We start from the raw sequence: 17,996 nt of genomic DNA, 5'->3' as shown, positions 1-17,996 counted from the left end.
CTGTCATTCCTATTATTACTAATGTATTAATATTAACACTACAATTACTATTCTACTATTTAAAATTATTTTTTTATTTTATTTTTTTTTATTTTTTTATTCTTGCCACTGTCGCCAAATGCTTGCTCATGGAGGGGTCTCTGTAATTAGTATTATAACAGTCTAGACCTGCCCTATAGCAAAAGTGCAATGAGATAACTTCTGTTATGAATTGGTGCTATATAAATAAAATTGAATTGAATTAAATAGTTTGTCATTTCTTGAGCAAAAATACCAAAATATCATAATGGTTCCAGCTTCTGAATTATTAATTTTTGCTGCTTTTTATTGTCTTATGTGATAGTAAACTGAATATTTTTGGGCTTTGCACTGTTGGTCAGACAAACGAAGCAATTTTAAGACGTCATCTTTGGCTTTAAGAAACTGTGATGGGCAGATTATCTGGACACTGTGAGTGACCAGAAACTGAAAAAGACAGACTAAATGCAGACTGAGTGACCCCAGCCTGGCCATTGAGACAGACAAACAAAACAACCCAGAGAAAACAGACAAGCAGAGGTAGACAGGGCAACACCTCCTGCTACACTGCAGTCTGAAGAAAGACACAAAACCAAAATCAAATTCAATATTTACTTCGAGAAAATACTGACATTGCCATACAGCAGAACCTGTCAGAGCACGTCACAACCAGGGCAGAAAACAACACTTGAAACTGTGCTGAGCATAGTCTTGTCTGTACAATTAGTCATGTTTCCCAGAGGATGAATCCCTCTTTACCTCTAGTGTCACCAGCGTCACATTTTTGCTTTTTAGTGAAATATCTCTACAACCATTGGATGAATTGCCATGAAATTTGGCTCAGACCTTCATGTTACCCTCAGGATGAATTGTAATAACTGGTGATCCTCTAACTTTTCTTCTAGTGCCATCGTCAGGTCAAACTTTTAGTTTGTCCAATACTTTAAATAGCTGCAAAACTAATGACAATCCTATTAGCCTCAGCTGTACTTTGTGTTCAGTGCTAATTAGCAAATGTTAGCATGCTAACAAGCTAAACTAAGATGGTGAACTTGGTAAACATTATACCTGCTTAACATCAGCATGTTAGCATTGTCATTGTGAGCATGTTAGCATGCTAGACATTAGCATTTAGCTCAAAGCACCACTGTGCCTGAGTACATCCTCACAGAGCTGCTAGCATGTCTGAAGACTGAGTCTTGTTTTTACATGCTGAATTATATTTATGTTGTAAACCTTGTATAACCTGCTTTTTTGATACTGTACTTAATAATGCATTATGGTAATTGTTAGTATTATCATTATATATTATTAGTTATTACCGAATTTCAAAAAATGACACAAATTTGAATGTGAGAGATTGAGAGACATGTACTGTGTTGAGGTAAATTTGAGTTGGGCAAACAGATTTGTTTTTGGTCTTGTTTCAGTTAAGACAGTCGTAGTCAGTAAGTCATAAAATATTTACAGACAGAAAAACTAAGAGGTGCTATTATTGCTATGTTAGTTTAGAGACAGAGAGGCCATTACAGACACTCCTTTCGGATCTATTAAATCTCCTTTTCTTTTCCTTTTTGATTGCCTCATATGTCTAGTGTGAAACTCTCTCTAGTATGTGTGTGTAAATATGTGTTTCTTACTGGTGGGGATCTCGGTGTGTCGCTCCACCACAGAGGGTCTCTTCAGTGCAGGTTTGAGGGGCTTCTGAGGAACTGGACGAGCAGGACTGAAGGTTGACTCCTCAGTAGAGATCTACGCGCACGTGCACGCGCACGCGCACACGCACACACACACACACACACACACACACACACACACACACACACACACACACACACAGAGAGATAAGAAACAGCACTCAAAATACCCAAACCCCAATCCTGCTTAAGAGATCAACCCCTCTTTCTGTGGACTCATTAGACAAATGGATGTACTTCTTCTGTGATGAGATGAAGGCAAATCAAAAGGGGGAAACAGTAGAAAAGAAAAGAAAAAAACCCCAAAAAGAAGAGAAAGCAGCTGGAGTTGAGAGCTGAAAGACGGGTTCTCATGTTGGCCTTGATGTAAAATTCCATGACTTCAATGCCTTTCCATGCTGGTATTTCCATGAGCTAAAAAATATTTTTGCTGGGTTTGGCTATGTTAATGTTTTTCTGAAGTAGGGGAACTTTCTGGTTTCAACCATAAAATGTTCCACAAATGTTTGTGTGAAACTAGTTAGAAATATATTCTGTAATTCTGTGAAGTTGCCCATTTGGAAATTCATTAATATTCCTGATATACTGGGCTGATATTGTCTTTTAATTGAATATTGGACATCAGCTAGCTGGCGTTTCTGTAATACTTTTCCCTTGTTAAATTCATTCAGTCTTCAGTTTTGTACACAGCGATCCCTAAATTAAAGTACACACGTTTTTATGAATGTCTGTTTTCAGCGAGTAACAGTGGTGAGTGAGCATTGTTAACACAAAAAAACCCCAAAAACATTATTCTTGCTTTAAGGAAGGGGTTGGCAATAAAGGTTGGTATAAATATTGTTTCAGAGGATTCTCCACTATGATAAAAATAAAATACAGCTATCATGAACCACTTAAAATCATTGATGAAAGCAGCACAGGAAGGAATGGAGAAAGTGGGGGAAAAAGAGGGGAAGAAGACACGGAGTCAGAGGAATGAAGAAAAAAGAAAAGCAAGAGAAGGTAAATGTGTGTGTCACACACACACACTCCTTCCTCCCACCCCCACATCCATGCCTGAGGGTGTTCTACTCAGCCACTCACTGCAAACTGATGAAAGAGAAACGAAGACAGAAAAAAAGAGATAAAGCGACATTTTGAGCACTACAGTGCAGGACCTGGAACCAATTCAGACATCTACATTAAACCACGACTGCCTCTTTCGTTATATAATAACACATGTTAATAATGCTTTAAGCATCTGTCACACACACACAAACACAGTGTGTTTCTGAATGAATTTAACACTTTCAACATCCTTCTTGTTCCAAACTTCTCTTTAAGTGCAACAGATAAATGACGCTGAAACAGACCCTGTAATGTTGGTCTTGATAGAAACATTCTTCTCTTATGTCTTTGTTTTCCTAAAAGATCTTTCTCAATTTTCATTGTCAAAACTTAAAAGTTCAGGTAAACTAATATTGGATACTAACTCGCTACTGTAGATGGTGAACATCACCATGTTAGCACTGATATTGTGAGCATGTTAGCATGCTAGACATTAGCATTTAGCTCAAAGCACTGCTGTGCCAGGGTACAGCCTCACAGAGCAGCTAGCATGTCTGTAGACACTTAGTCTTGCTTTAGTACATCCACATCACATTTACTTTAGAGACTGAGCATCTGAAGAATGCTTTTTCTTCTGTTTTACTTGCCAGTCAATGGTGAAGTTTGAGTTTATATAGGTGGTGCTCCTTAGCTTGTTTTTTTTGAGTCACAGTGACCTTACTGCTCATGCTAACCCTGCAGCTGTGCTTTACTTTGTCTTTTAAAACATGTCTAAAAAAGCATCTAATCTTAAATTTTGAAGACATTTCTTCTTTTGGCTTTGCAAATAAAATCTGGAGAAACTGAAAAGCTTGGAATGGCTGGAATCATCTTTGACAGCTAATGTCTAACATTTCTGGGCAAACAAGCTTGTTGACCATCCGGCTATCAGCCCAGTTTCCTGGTCACTTATGGAGCCAATGTTTCATTTTGCACTATAAACAACGTGTAAACAGATATTAAAGCCCAAAATGTTTCCAAATGTCACTTGTTGTCCCACCACATCTCCTCTCTCCACTCGCAGCGACCTCTGACCTGGAAGCGGACCTCCTGACTGACCCGCTGGCTGCCATCCTCGCTGCCCGGGTTTGATACGACCGACAGGCGCTTCTTCTCCGCGACAGCTCGTTCCCTGATGTACTCTAACCGTCTGGGGCGACCGAGCTGCTGGGAGAGCAGCGACTGGAGCTGGGCCCGCTCGATGGAGCCCAACAATATCATGGACTCTGGGAGAGGAGAGACAGACAGAGAAAGGAGTTGAGGAGAAGAACAAAAAGGAGAAGGAAGAGAGCAGAAGAGGATGGAAGGGGTGGAGAGCAGTTTTTTGGATGAGAGGGCTAAGTAGAAAAAGAAGAAAGGGGAGGTGAGCAGACTGCAGGAGATTCCAAACACATGTTGCAGCACTGCAGAGAGCTCAGCTGACTTACATAACAAGAACCCAGAATGCAGTGAATGTGTATTAACTAGTGTGTGTGTGTGTGTGTGTGTGGCAGCTTGCTTGCTTTAAGTAATTGCTTTTGTGACAGTGCGTGCTGATTATGTATTTGGTTAAATGCCGCAGCTAATTGTTCCTGCACGATTGCATAAGTGAGACAGCATTGGAATACCAAATTTGCACTTCAGTGAGGTGGCGAGTGCAGCGCCATCAGCACACTGTGCCCTGGCAAGTTTGTCAATCAATCAATCAATCAATCACTTACCAAGGTCACTGGAATTTGTTTTTGGTACAGACTGGAGGGGACGCTCAGTCCAACAGCATCAGCAACATTGAACGCAGACATCAATATTACATCAGACACAGTGATCAACACACCACACTGTATTCACACACGGTAAAACTACTGTAAAAAACTGATTTTTGTATGGTTGATTCTTGTTGTTTTCACAATTTGGTGGGTACTTAGGACAATACACTAGTTTTTACTTCTTCCTATTGTAGCACATTAAAGATACAGTTTAGGGAGTATTAATGTTGTCAATCAAGGAATAAGTTATTTCGACTACTGTAACATCCTTCAAATATCTGATGAACGTTGAACTACCTAAAGATTAGAAGCTTAATAAAATGGCAGGAAAGTCAGTTTCCTGTAGTTAGTATTTCATTATACATTGATTTAATCAAGCAAGGTGATAAGGGTCAGCACTGTTTGGTTTGCTCTGAATCCTTTACATTTACATGCAATGTAAATGAGGGTTGAAGGTAAGATCTATCTGTGACGGTGGAGGTTTGACTTTCTAATATTTCTTTTTATTTGTGTCACACATCAAGCAGTAGTTCTGTATACAGACACCATAGGGCAGCACAACAAGCTGTAAACACAACATTGACATACTATGACCGTATAAAGTTGTTATGGCGAACTTGTTAGCAAACAGTTGCCTATTCAGACATCCAGCAGACACAGAGACATCATTAGCATAACTTTGGAGTCATGTTTCTGACCACCTGGCGACCCCATTTACATTCCACATAGTAATTTAATCTATTGTTAATATAAAAAAAATATTGATTAATTCAGTTTTAAAGAATCCATAAAACTGACCACCCATCGATACCAATAGTGTGAAAATATGGAAATCCCAAAAAGTTTGGAAATTATACTACACTTACAGTAACACTTTACCTGTGTAGAAATAACTGTTGTCTTCTAAATGATTTCGATGTATTCAAAGGAGACACCGTATTTGTACTTTACTTAATATTTCCATTTCATGCTACTGTATACCTGCACTCCACCACATTTCAGAGGTGATACTGTACTCTTTACTCCACTATATGACGGTAACCACATCTATGGTTACTAGTTACTTTTCAGATTAAGATTTTACATAAAAATCATATGATCAGTTTATAAAATGATACATTTTTATAGATCAAACTGCTCAACAGCATACAGTATGAAGTAGTTAGCTTCACATCGTCCAACTAAGTTACAACATTAAAGCACTGCTTACATATTAATGCATCAATAATGATCCAATGATACAATTTAAAACTCAGAGGGGCCATTCTGCATAATGAGTACTTTACTTTTGATACTTTAAGTACATTTTGTTGCTAATAGTTCTGTGCTTTTACTTAAATAACATTTTGAATGCAGGCCTTTTACTTGTAAGGGACTATTTTTATAGTTTGGTATTGCTACTTTTACTTAAATCATTTGAATACTTCTTCCACTGCTATTTCGGTGTCCATTAAACACCTCTTTTTCTCCAAACTTGATTAAATAATACTTAATAACATAATACATTCTTAACATTTAGAAACATTTAGAATCCATTTGATGATGAAATTATTTATATCTATATATGTTCCCATTTATTTATTTCCATGCATTTGTTTATGTCTGTATGCACTCGTTGGCTTTGACATCAGACCTTGCAGATGGATCAATACAGTGATGTGTGGTTCCTTGTATAGAAAGGTTGATGTAGTGATGAGTAAGCATTAGTCAAATTGGAAAGGAGTGTGTATGTATTGCATATAGATATATCGTAGACATACAGTGAAGGAAACTAAAAAAGTACAGAGAATGAGAGTGTAGTGAGTTACTATTTCATGAGTATTATACAATCTTTAATTTTTAAAGTTGTCACAAATATTTAGTAATACTTCTCCCTCTGTACAGTATGTGTACGTATGTGTGTGTTTGTGTCTCACCAACTGATTCCACCAGTGCCAGAGTCTTGAGGTGGCCCGGCAGCAGGATGTTATGCAGGTCTCTGTAGCAGCAGTTGAGTGTGATGTACCGCACGTCCCGTACCATGATGTCCTCCACACGAATATTATATTTCCTGAGAAGAGAATATGGAAAGGAGGAAAAATAAATGCGAGGAGGAGGAAGATGACAGGAATTTATCAAGTGGTTAGAAGAGATAAGGAATAGAGGGAAGTTGAGAAAAAAGGTGGGAAGAAGAAGATGGATCCATTAAAGAATCAAATAACATTTCCCTGAATAGTCTGAACATATACATTGCTGACTTGTGAAAATGTTCATTGACTATAATGTTTTGGTAATACTTTTTCTAATGAATTATCATGCCACTAAAGTCATTGAACTAGACTTTCAGCTTGGTCAGTGCAGATTCTCTGCACGGATCTATGACCACTCTCCTTCATAGCTGATGCTGACAGCACATCCTTCCATCAGCTGATCGGTCAATCCAATAACACTGCACATTGTCGACACGTCATGTGGATGTTAGCGGCAATTACGGCATGGCCATGTGTACAGTAGGGGGAAGTGGGTGACATTGTGTGAGCAGATCTTGCCTCAGCAGAATCGTACGCCCCGGTACACCAGTCATAAACACTCAGCTTTCTCTTCCTGCCTGAGCTTGCCAAAACCTGCAACACGACAGCAGCCGCTCGATGGTTTCTGCTGCCAAGCCCCGTAGCCATACCAGGACATAGGCTCCGGCCAAGCCTGGTGAAAACAATACACTGACCTCTCTTGAAATACAAAGTTAATTTGATGACCATCCTCCCCCATCTCCATCTCAATACAACAGAGCACAAAGTTGATCTAGGATGCCTGTATGCAGCACCAGAAAACTGCACCAATAGAATTCTACACTACAACAAAGCCTTATAGAAAGAAACCCCAATTATAAAATAGTGGTATCTTAACCCTATTGTAAGACAAGGACATTGAAATTGGTTCTGTAAAACCCCCAATTACATTCAATGACAGCATTTTTCTTTCAGATCCAATGCAGATGCTTTTAAACTTTCTACGATATCTGCGTATGGAAACTACGATATGGTTATGGTTAGGGAATTTTAGTCTCCCACATAAAAGTAGAACTCGCTACACACCCCTCCACCAACCTGACCTAAAGGCTGGGGTATGCTTGAAACAACCAGTTCATAAGACATATCGTCAGACCACGGCTGAATGGCCACACTCAAACGTGGGTCGAACGAGATGCGATATTCATGGGGATAAGGGCGCACACTTTTCTCCTCAGAAGTATTCATGATGTTGTCGTTTGTACATATGAAAAGTGAAAGAGCTTGAATAAAAAGTTCTAATCCTGCATACTGTACATTCTCCCCACTGCACACTTGGGCAGTCGCTACACGAAGTGGACGTGCTTGTCAGATTGCTGGTTTCAGTTACAATGATTGTCAGACGCAGTCACCCTAATTTCTACGTCACAAAGTTGTGGGGGGAAGGCGTTTTATATGCTGGGGTAGCTGGGCTGGGTGTCTAGCCTTGCAGACAGTGTTTATTTGTCTAGGTTTTGAGATATTTGCCTCCACCCCAATTCAATGGGAGTGATTGAAAAGTTTGTGGTGCTCACAGCATTGAAAGATCACATCACAGTCAACAGCTTTCATTTTTCATTGGAGCTACTTTTGACAGAAGAAATAGTCCCTATGTAAAGTCTTCAGTCAGGTCTGTGGATTTTCCAGAGTAACAGGGACACTGTTTCTGGAGAGCGATCTTGCTGTTGTGAGCACCACAAAATAAATTCCATTTACCTTGATTGTTAGAAACTGCTGTACTGAAAATCTCAGAACTCACCTGTCAATCAAACAGTGTAGGCCAAAACTTTTTTCATTGGATTTTCTGTTGACCAAGATTGAACTTTTGTAACTGCTGCTCTTTGTCTTGTCGTTGCTCATACTAACTCCAAAGTTCTTTTTCTGTTTTATCTAAACAAACCTCAAATGGAAAATATATTACTTCCTGGGCATCAGAAGATATCTTCCTCCATGACAGATCTACCAGACACTTATTCTTATCAAAAGCAAATAACATAGATTTAATGAACTGGATAACGATTGAATCACTACTATTTTCTATCAGTCTGTGATGGAAAGTAGAGAAATATATATGTAAAATGAACTTTTGAAAAAAACATAACAGTTAGAGAAAGCTCCCTTATTCTGGTGCATTGGCAACCTCTTTTAATTTGCTAGTGGAACTGAAAGAATAATGTAATGCATGCCTCTGAACTGGCCACAACCACTGCCAAGACTAATTTCCCTTGGGATATCAAAGGCAGTTGATGAAATCTGATTGGTTTCCTCGTAATTGAACCTTCCTCCCTGCAAGGCTCGGCAATACATCTGATCAGTTTGAGCTATCTTGCTTTAAGCCCGAGCTTATAAATTTGAGCCAAGACAAACAGACTTATAGGGTTATAAATCCAGGCTTACAGATCATCCATATTGTCCAGAGTGGAGTGGAGAGGCTGGGGGCGTTGATATATGTGTGTGTGTGTGTGTGTGTGTGTGTGTGTGTGTGTATGAGTGGGGTTGTATGTAGGGGAAGGTGTGGAAGCCAATAAAAGGACGCTTGTAATAATCCGGAGAAAATATGATCATCTCCTGTGGCTTCGCTCCCTGTCAGACGAGCAGAGACAACAGTGGACCAAGGACAATACAGCAAAGTGTAATTGGCCATTATGAAATGCTAACAAACAGACTGACAGAGAAACAAACGACACACACACAGACACACAGACACACAGACACACACACACACACACACACAGTGATGTTATGTAACTATTCCAACACTTTTTTTTTTGAATGCCACTCAATTGCTGAAGATGGATCCGTCATGAGAAGACAAGAGATGGATCTGCCTAAAAGAGGTGGAAAAGGTTTCATATGTTTTGCTGGGTATGAATAGAGAGAAGAGTTAGATAGAGTTTGTAACAGCAAGCCTGTAGTGGAAATATATATGTGATCTGTGTGTCTGTTTTCATATCTGCAAAAGCTATATACAAATACAAGATAAGATTTGGGTGGGTGAGCAAATGTACATGCCATCATATGTGTTTATTGCAAGGCAGGCGTTACACAAGTGTATCTGTGTGTGTGTGTGTGTGTGTGTGTGTGTGTGTGTGTGTGTGTGTGTGTGTGTGTGTGTGTGTGTGTGTGTGTGTGTAGGTGGATGGTTGCGTAGGCGTGACATGGATAATTTCCAGTTTGAGTGAAAAACACATTCAGCTTGGAGGGGGCCACGCTACCTACAGCGTCTCATTTCCCCCCCTCAGCCGCCTCCTCCACTCTCGTATGCTGCAGTAATATAACACACACACACACACACACACACACACACACACAGAGGCTTGGTGAGAGGCAGAAAGAGGTAAAAAAAAGTGAATGAAGGAGGGAGGGAAGTAGGAGCTTTCTGCACAGTGACTTAAGTTCATATAGTGTGTGTTATTAAATATAAATGATTCAAGGAGATTACATTTTTGAGTGGACTGAATGTTTACACACTAACGCACACACACACACACACACACACACACACACACACACACAGAGATGAGATTCTGGCAGTTTCATCATCTTCATGCCTCGGCAACTTTTAAAATTTCGAAATGTATGTCATTATGTCGACATAATTTGATATTTTTTGATGATAGATGATCATGTCATGATTTATTTTCACTTTGCATGCTTGCACACACACACACACACACACACACACACACACACACGAGAGGCTTTCTGACAGTTTCTCAATCATCTTTATGCCCGGGCATCTTTTAACATTTGGGAAACTTTGTGTTTATCATCAAGTATAAATGATTTGATTGTGTGTTGATGATCATTTCATGTTGTAATGACAAACCAACACCGAAGATTTCTCATGTTTCTAATTCAATTCACTTGAATTTGTTAAAGCTTCAATCATTAATATCTTATTAAGTCAAACTCGTCAAATACGGCTGCTTGGTCAGTGGCCGTACGCTTCAAACTATGACGCTGTAGGCACGGTGTCAGTTTTGCACATGCAGGGCTCCGCGGTCAAGTTAATAAGCAACGTCCGGTTAGACTTTCAAAATAAAGCTTGCTAAGAAACATTTCGTCACACAAGGTTAACGTTGTGAAAAGGTGGCGGTTTGGTTAGGTTTAGGCACCAAAAGTACGTGGTTAGGTTTAGGAAAAGGTCATGGTTTGGGTTCAAATTAGTACGTTAGTTGTGTACTTAAAATAAGTATGTTAGTTATATAAGTTATGTAACTTACATATGTAAGTTAAAAAGAAGTCAACGTTGACTATTTGTTTCACACGGGAATGAACAGCAGTCTCCTGGGTTAAAGTCCTGTGTTTGACCCATCCACCCCGACCTCCTCCCTACGCTGACTTTTCTCGCTCTTTAGACTACGTCACCTGACTTTTACGGCACATCAAAACAATACACTAGATGGGCTCGTCCGTAAACGACGCTAAGGAATAACTACAGTGTCATAGTTTGACGTGTACAGACATTGACAAAGCAGCCATATTTGATGTGTTGGAAGAGAGAGCGGGCTGGTTTAACTGACCTGGAGAGATAGAATTACAGGAAAGGTAAAGGATAATTCTGGTTTATTACAACTTTGATCTTAAAAGGTCCAGTGTGTAGAGTTTAGTGGCATCTAGGAGGTGAAACTGCAGTTTGCAACCCTTTGAAAACCGCTCGCATCACCCTCCCCTTCCAAGTATGTAGGAGAAACTACGGTCCTATCTAGAGCCAGTATTTGGTTTGTCCATTCTGGGCTACTGTAGAAACATTTCTGCCAATAGCTCCGCCTAAATGTTACACACTGGACCTTTAATATTATACTTACCACATGGTGAGTACAATGTTGTCATAACTGATATAATTGATTGCTTAACCTATGAAAATGAGTTGTAAACAAGTTGTAATAAAAACGAAAGATCCTTTAAAGCAAGTACATGCACTTATTAATATACTATTAATGATTTTGTAAGGCCTTTGGAGCTGATGTAGTCGAACCTGTGCATGTGCATTGTGTCCACAGTGTGAAGTATTTGCTACATTATATAATCAGCAAAGAGACAATAACCAACCATGCAACAGCTTATTGAAAACACGGCCCACATTACGCACAGCTTTCTCTCTTCTCTTCATTCTCTCAGAGACACAAAGGATGGGATGAAGAGGCCATAAGTTCGCAGTAGATAATAAGGAGAGACAGAGGAGAAGAGAGCAGCAAATATATAGTGAGAGAGGAATAGATAGCGAAGAGATGGATAGTGTGGGTCAACTGAGGTGCTGATGTAGAAAGTGAAGGACTCAAGTAGCAGACAGAGACAAAACTCATCAGGGGATGGCCACAGAAACTTATGAACAGATGGAGGGTGGAATAAAATGTTTCCTCATTACTCCCAATCTGTGGATGATGCATCCAAACTATTATCTTCACCTAATGATTTGCCAACATCCATAACAATAATCGGCTCAAAACAATTAAATGACAAGTGCTTCTGTGTGGTTTCACAGAGCTTGAGAACAGCAAGCAGCTGGTAATCCCATTCAGTATTGTGTGGTTGGTATACATTATTAATGGGGGTGAAAGCAATTAAAAGCCATGTAACGCTGAACCATTGAGCCAGGCAGCTCCAACATTCTTTGACTTTTTGTAAAGCAAATTCCTCTCTGTGATTCCACGTGTACCCTGAAGGTAAGAAGGCGTGCTATTTGGAGTTCTAACACCTAAATTAAAAGCAATATTTAAAACCATTAAGACTCACTGTGCACTCAGCTTTACCTATTAACACATTAGATTAAGACTGGCAACATTTACACAGTATCTAAGCCATTATGTGACTAATTAAAATTCCACAATGAAAGAAATAAACCCCTGCAGAGCAAACAAACAAAGACTTTCAACAACAGTCAAACAAAACTAAGAGGGCTTTAGTTAGAGATTATAGCTAACATGGCATTTCAACATGCTTAACTTAAGCTAGCTAGCTATAGCTGTTAGCTATAATCTCTAACTAAAGCCCTCTTAGTTTTGTTTGACTGTATTTTAGCAAACAGGAATACATACCATATATACTCACTAAAATACATGCAAGCTAACATGCTAAAAGTTTCACATGTGCCCTACAGATAGCATTTTTACATGTTATCATGCTAATCATCATGCTAATAAAAGCTAAATATTAGCATGTTAACATGTAAAAATGTTGCCTGTGGGCTAAGTGAAGTTCAGCTAGCATATAGTAGCTCTGTCCAAAGGTTATAAAATCTGCTTAGTATAACTTCTAAAGCTCCATCTTTGTGCTAAGCTAAGCTAACTGGCTGCTGACTGTAGCTTTATATTTTTCTAAAAATGTGTCTTATTCTTCAATAATTGGAAATTTTAAAAAAATCATACATTTTCTTAATTCACTTTTCCTCAGAATGATCTTCTGTTATTTGCACATCAATAATGCTGTAATTAATTCAGAAAATTATTATCTATTCTATTTAATAGTCAATATTTGCAATATATATAGACAAACGTTTTGTTTGCTGTTTCCCATTACTTGCTGCTAAAAACAACCTAATATTTGTAATGCAATGTAATGTTATGTGTGATGATAATGGTGCACTAGTGTTTCTCCAGCATGTTCCACTGTACGTACTCGTGGTGTCCCCAGCCCAGCTCGGGGAGGTAGGGCAGCTTCTTGATCCTGATGATGGAGTCGTAGAGGGAGGGCTGCAGGGACTGGGCCACGGCGTTGGCCAGGATCACTGCTATCATCACCGGCAGGATGTGGGAGATCTGGCCAGTCAGCTCGAACACGATGACTGCGGTGGAAACTGTGTGGGTGACCGCTCCTGACAAGGCCGCCGCACCTTTGGGTGGGGGAGAGGACAGTAGGGTGAGCAAAAGAACAGAGAAGTACTGTAGAGAAGCAATGGTTCAGATCAGTGGTTTTCAAGGTGGGGTCTGGTGCTAAATAAAGGAGGTCCTTGAGGGGGTTTCAGATCACCCATCAAAATGAAAAACTGTTAAAAATAAAGGGCAAATTATAGTTTTACTACCCACAGCATATGATAGAGAGGATGTTGAACAATACCAGCAGCTCAAGATCTTGACTACTACTGCTGATATTTCTCACTTTCAAACCTCACTTTCCACCAGACCTGCTAAATTCTGAAAACAGAAATAGTCTCAGCAATGGAGCATAGTGCCAAGAGTGACTAAAGTCGAAACAGATTTTGTTCTCAAGTTAAAAAAAATTGCATGGTGATATATTACCTCTTCACAGTGACAGAAAGCAACTAAGTACATTTACTCCTGTACTAAAGTTTAATTTTGAAGTACGTGTATTTTACTTGAGTGTTTCTATTTGATGCTACTTTTTTACTTCACTACATTTATCTGAAAGCTACTGTTAGTGGTTACTTTACAGATGAATACTTTACATACTCAAGTAGTTAAGATTAGCTCCAACTCCACCACCTAAATCCAGTACTAATAATAATCAAATGTTATTGAACATTGAAAAGGGCCATTCTTCTGCATAACAAGTACTTTTACTTTCAATATATCAAGTACATTAATTCAATCAATTTTAAATTTTCTATCTTACATTCTTTTTTAGGGCGACTATGTAACATCTGTCCAGGGACTATAGATGAAAAAAAAGCCTTTTGGTTAACTCTGGCACATTTACAGCAATGCTTATTAATGTGCGCTGTCCCTGTTAAATCAAACTTCAAACACATAAATAAAAATACATTTTGCTGAATTCTTCTGTACTTTTCTTTACTTAAACTTGGAATGGACTATTTCACATTGTGGTATTGCAACTTTTACTTAAGTAAAGAATCTGAATGATTCTTCCAACCACTGCCTCTTCACTACACAGATCTCTGATTTAATTTGTTTGCACACTCCTTACTGCGGTGAATATGTGACTTTATGACTTTTGTCTCTTATATGCTGCTGTAAGATGTACCACAGACATTGGGATGGTCACTAATAGTTTAATAAATGTCATATATAAATTATACCATACCATTACTGTATGAGAAATGTATAAAAACAAATGACTATCCTAATCATGGGTTGTGGTTTCATCATTATTATTTCCCCACACACGGTACAGGTGGTCACGCGGTTCAGTAATAATGCTACCAAAATAAAAAAAAGTACACAATATCAACATTTCTATAAATCTGTTCAATACTGGAACATTCCTGGTTCAGATCATATACACAATATACTGTATATACAGCATTATTGATCCAATCCACAAAACCACACTACAACTTTGGAAATCGATTTACTCGAAGATTGTAAGTCATCATCTTGTTATCAATTTCCTTGACCAGACCAAGCACTCTGTCCTTTATCTACTCTGAGCCCAACAAACTGAATTCACATTCCTCTCCACACAATTTCCTCTCATATGCCCATAAGGCAAAAATCGACTTATTCAGCTAATTCAATCCAAAAGGGAACCTCAATATTTCCAAATCTTTTTGCCCCAAATAAAGTGGTGTGAAAAGAGCAATACAGCAGCTGAATCAAAGCAGACAGAGCAGCATGAGGCAAAGTGAGCCTTCACTGCTCAGAGAAAATGGATGAGTCCAATCCAAAGAATGAGATGAACACTAGAAAAAAAACAGTAGAGAATGAAAGCATTAAAATAAAGTGAAAAGAGAGAGGAGAGCAGAGAGGAACAGATGGTGGGTGAGAGAGTCTACAAAGGCAGGTTTCATTGTTCTTCCTCGTAACTTAATTAAGCCTGTGTATGTCTGCCTATCCTCCTCAGATAAATGCTTCTGCTCCCTGTGCCCATCCCAACATTTAGACCATAAAGTGAGCTCCGCTGTGAGATGAAAGAGGCTCATCATAGTGTCAGGCCTGTAAAGGACTGAGTCATCAGCAACAGTGCACCACAACAACAACAGCAGCAGGCCAGAAAAACAGCCACCACCAATCTATAACAAGGGCATAATGAGCACGGCTGTCAACAAGTAGCACAGTGGAGGGAATCACAACACTGCATCTCATCGGACATGCAGCTTCACTAGCGATGGAAATTACGTGGTTATGACGCTACAGCTGGTGTTTGCAAGACATGAAGTACATTAAGGATTTTTCTGTTATAGGCCAAAAGCATCAAGATAAAGTCTCTTTTGTTCACAAAAATGAATAAGAAGAATAATAACACTTCTGACTGTATGTTCTACCTGTTACATAAAACCAGAATTTTATCTGATCCAATGTAATGGTACATTGGAAAGAACTTGTATATATCTGCTTGTATGTAAGTATCGCTCACTTAACCATTAATGCATCGCTTCTGTAGACTAACAGCTTGTCTACACAGGAGGCGTTTGGCGCAGCCAATATTAGCTTATTCCAGAGATATCGGTATCAGCATATGTTGCAGATAAGTAACAAGAAATATCAGTACATAAAAAGATATGTTTGAGGTCATTTAGAAACAGTTCCTCCATTACATAGTTTGTGCACCAGAAAGCAACTGGAAAGTGTATTTTTCAACTGTATCCTCTATATCTGAATGTTTGTTTAGGTTAAATAAAACAAAGCACTACTGGCTGATATTGGTATCAGCCTTAAAAATCCAGTATCCGTCAATCTATAACTTTCTGACATTTGAAATTTCAGTTTTCAACTTACAGCCCAATGCTGCTCCGGTTTTTTTTCCTGTCAGCTGTGTTTCACCTTTGATTGATTTAAGCGTCTGAGACTAAAGTCATGAAGCAAAGTAATGATGCCAAAAGGCTTTTACTGTGAAACAGCTAATCAGGGACCATTTAGAGTCTCAACCTGGAGCTGTAAATTGAGGCATTGGGCTGTAGTAAATATTCATCTTGATTCACTCATTCTTGAGTGGTGGCAAGAAAAGGTAAAATATTTTGGAAGTAATATAAGTGGAAGCACTGATGCCTCACAGAAACCTAATGAGAAGTTAAAAAAAGTGTTAAGAGTTACTTAAAAGCAGTTGAGTTGGTTATGAATGAGACATTTTTTTGTGCAGAACTGCCACAACCCCCAATTTTAATGATTTGAATGTGATAAAATGGTTTGAATGAGTGAGAGCAAAAACTAAAAAAAGAAGAGTAGTCAAGAAAGTGAGAATATAGAGAATGATAGGTGCAGACTCACAGCACCATGATTGTGTCTTTAACTTACCCACGACAGCGTAGCCTCCTGGCACTATGGGGTAGATGGTGCCATCTGAGTGAATGCCATCTGGGAACCAGGCTGCCATGCTTTCCCCAACCAGACGGCCGAAGGCTGCCCCTGACATATGTACACACACGTGCACAAAGAAACAGAGACTACCATCAATACTGGGCTTAATACTGGGGGCAGTAATTAATACTATTGTACTGTATCACTGCTCTGAGGTGGCAGCCGTATTTCCTCCTTAGAAACAAACAAAAAGAAAAAACAATAACTCCGCTCCCTCTCTTGTGAATGGTCACAGAAACACATTAGTCCAATGTTTTCGCATTACTAAGGTGTGCATATATTTAGACTTAGATAAAGTAAAAATGACTTGTCTCCTCAACTAGCTTGATGTTTAAAGATGATAGCTATTTGCAAGGAGAAACACTGCGTTGGTGGCGAGTAGTGATGTAAGTTTTTCATTGAAGGAACGATGCTACATTTTTGGGAAATAGAAGTTAGAATAAAAGTTTTCTTGCAGAGAGTAAAATTTTGTAATATTACAATTAATTTTAAAAAGTACATTTTCTAACTCCTCTAATGTGAATGGAATAGTTGGATGTTTTGGGAAAAAGAGCTTATTTGCTTTGCATGTCTGTCTGTTAAATATGAAGCCACAGCCAGCAGTTGCATGCACAAACACACACACACACACACACACACACACACAGGGCCAGTTGCTTCTTACCAATGACAAATACTGGCATGAAGGCTCCGCAGGGCACTGGGATGGTGGTGGCCAGGGCAGACATCCAGAACTTAAAGAGAAAAAAGAGGGAGAAAAAGAAAGAGAAGACATAAAAAGAAAGAACAGGGTGGCATTTCAATTAGCTTCAGAGTACCATCCTGTGTGCCCCTACATGATGGGCAAGGTGAATCCTACACCAGCAGTGAGGAGGCAGCCATGCGGAGCTTATTGCTGAGGTTCGATTGAGCTGCCACTTTCACTCTTCATTTGACAAAAACCCTGAAATGAACCCTGGGTAATGAGCGGGCTCTGCTGATTGGCCGACACTGTGCCAGGCGAGCGCAAGAGACTGCTAATTAGGGAAGACAAACAAAAAGGGAAATGTCACCACTGACACTGTGCGAGTATTATCGTCAGGTGTGTGTGTGCATTTGTGTGTGTGTACCTAAATTTAAGTTCATCAGATATGAGTCTTAAAAAGCTGGCATGCTTGCATGCACTGATACAGTATTAAAACTATAATGATCAAAAATGATGTTCAC

General features: G+C 39.1%; 1 protein-coding gene across 5 annotated transcripts in view; it reads right to left on the bottom strand.

The window, feature by feature from the left end:
* The window catches only part of clcn2c (chloride channel 2c), a 195,072-nt gene that overhangs the window by 32,098 nt on the left and 144,978 nt on the right, over positions 1-17,996 (bottom strand). For all 5 annotated transcript variants that reach the window (XM_044202134.1, XM_044202138.1, XM_044202133.1 and 2 more), the window contains 6 exons: positions 17,455-17,524; positions 16,728-16,838; positions 13,195-13,408; positions 6,463-6,596; positions 3,837-4,027; positions 1,659-1,770 (listed from right to left, as the gene is read on the bottom strand). In XM_044202134.1, the coding sequence (XP_044058069.1) occupies positions 1,659-1,770; positions 3,837-4,027; positions 6,463-6,596; positions 13,195-13,408; positions 16,728-16,838; positions 17,455-17,524 (832 nt within the window). The remainder of the gene's footprint in view (positions 1-1,658; positions 1,771-3,836; positions 4,028-6,462; positions 6,597-13,194; positions 13,409-16,727; positions 16,839-17,454; positions 17,525-17,996) is intronic.

This window comes from Siniperca chuatsi, linkage group LG7 (assembly GCF_020085105.1).
Source record: "Siniperca chuatsi isolate FFG_IHB_CAS linkage group LG7, ASM2008510v1, whole genome shotgun sequence".
Classification (NCBI taxonomy): domain Eukaryota; kingdom Metazoa; phylum Chordata; class Actinopteri; order Centrarchiformes; family Sinipercidae; genus Siniperca; species Siniperca chuatsi.
Note: the sequence above shows the minus strand (reverse complement) of the source record. Positions and strands in the feature narration are given on the sequence as shown.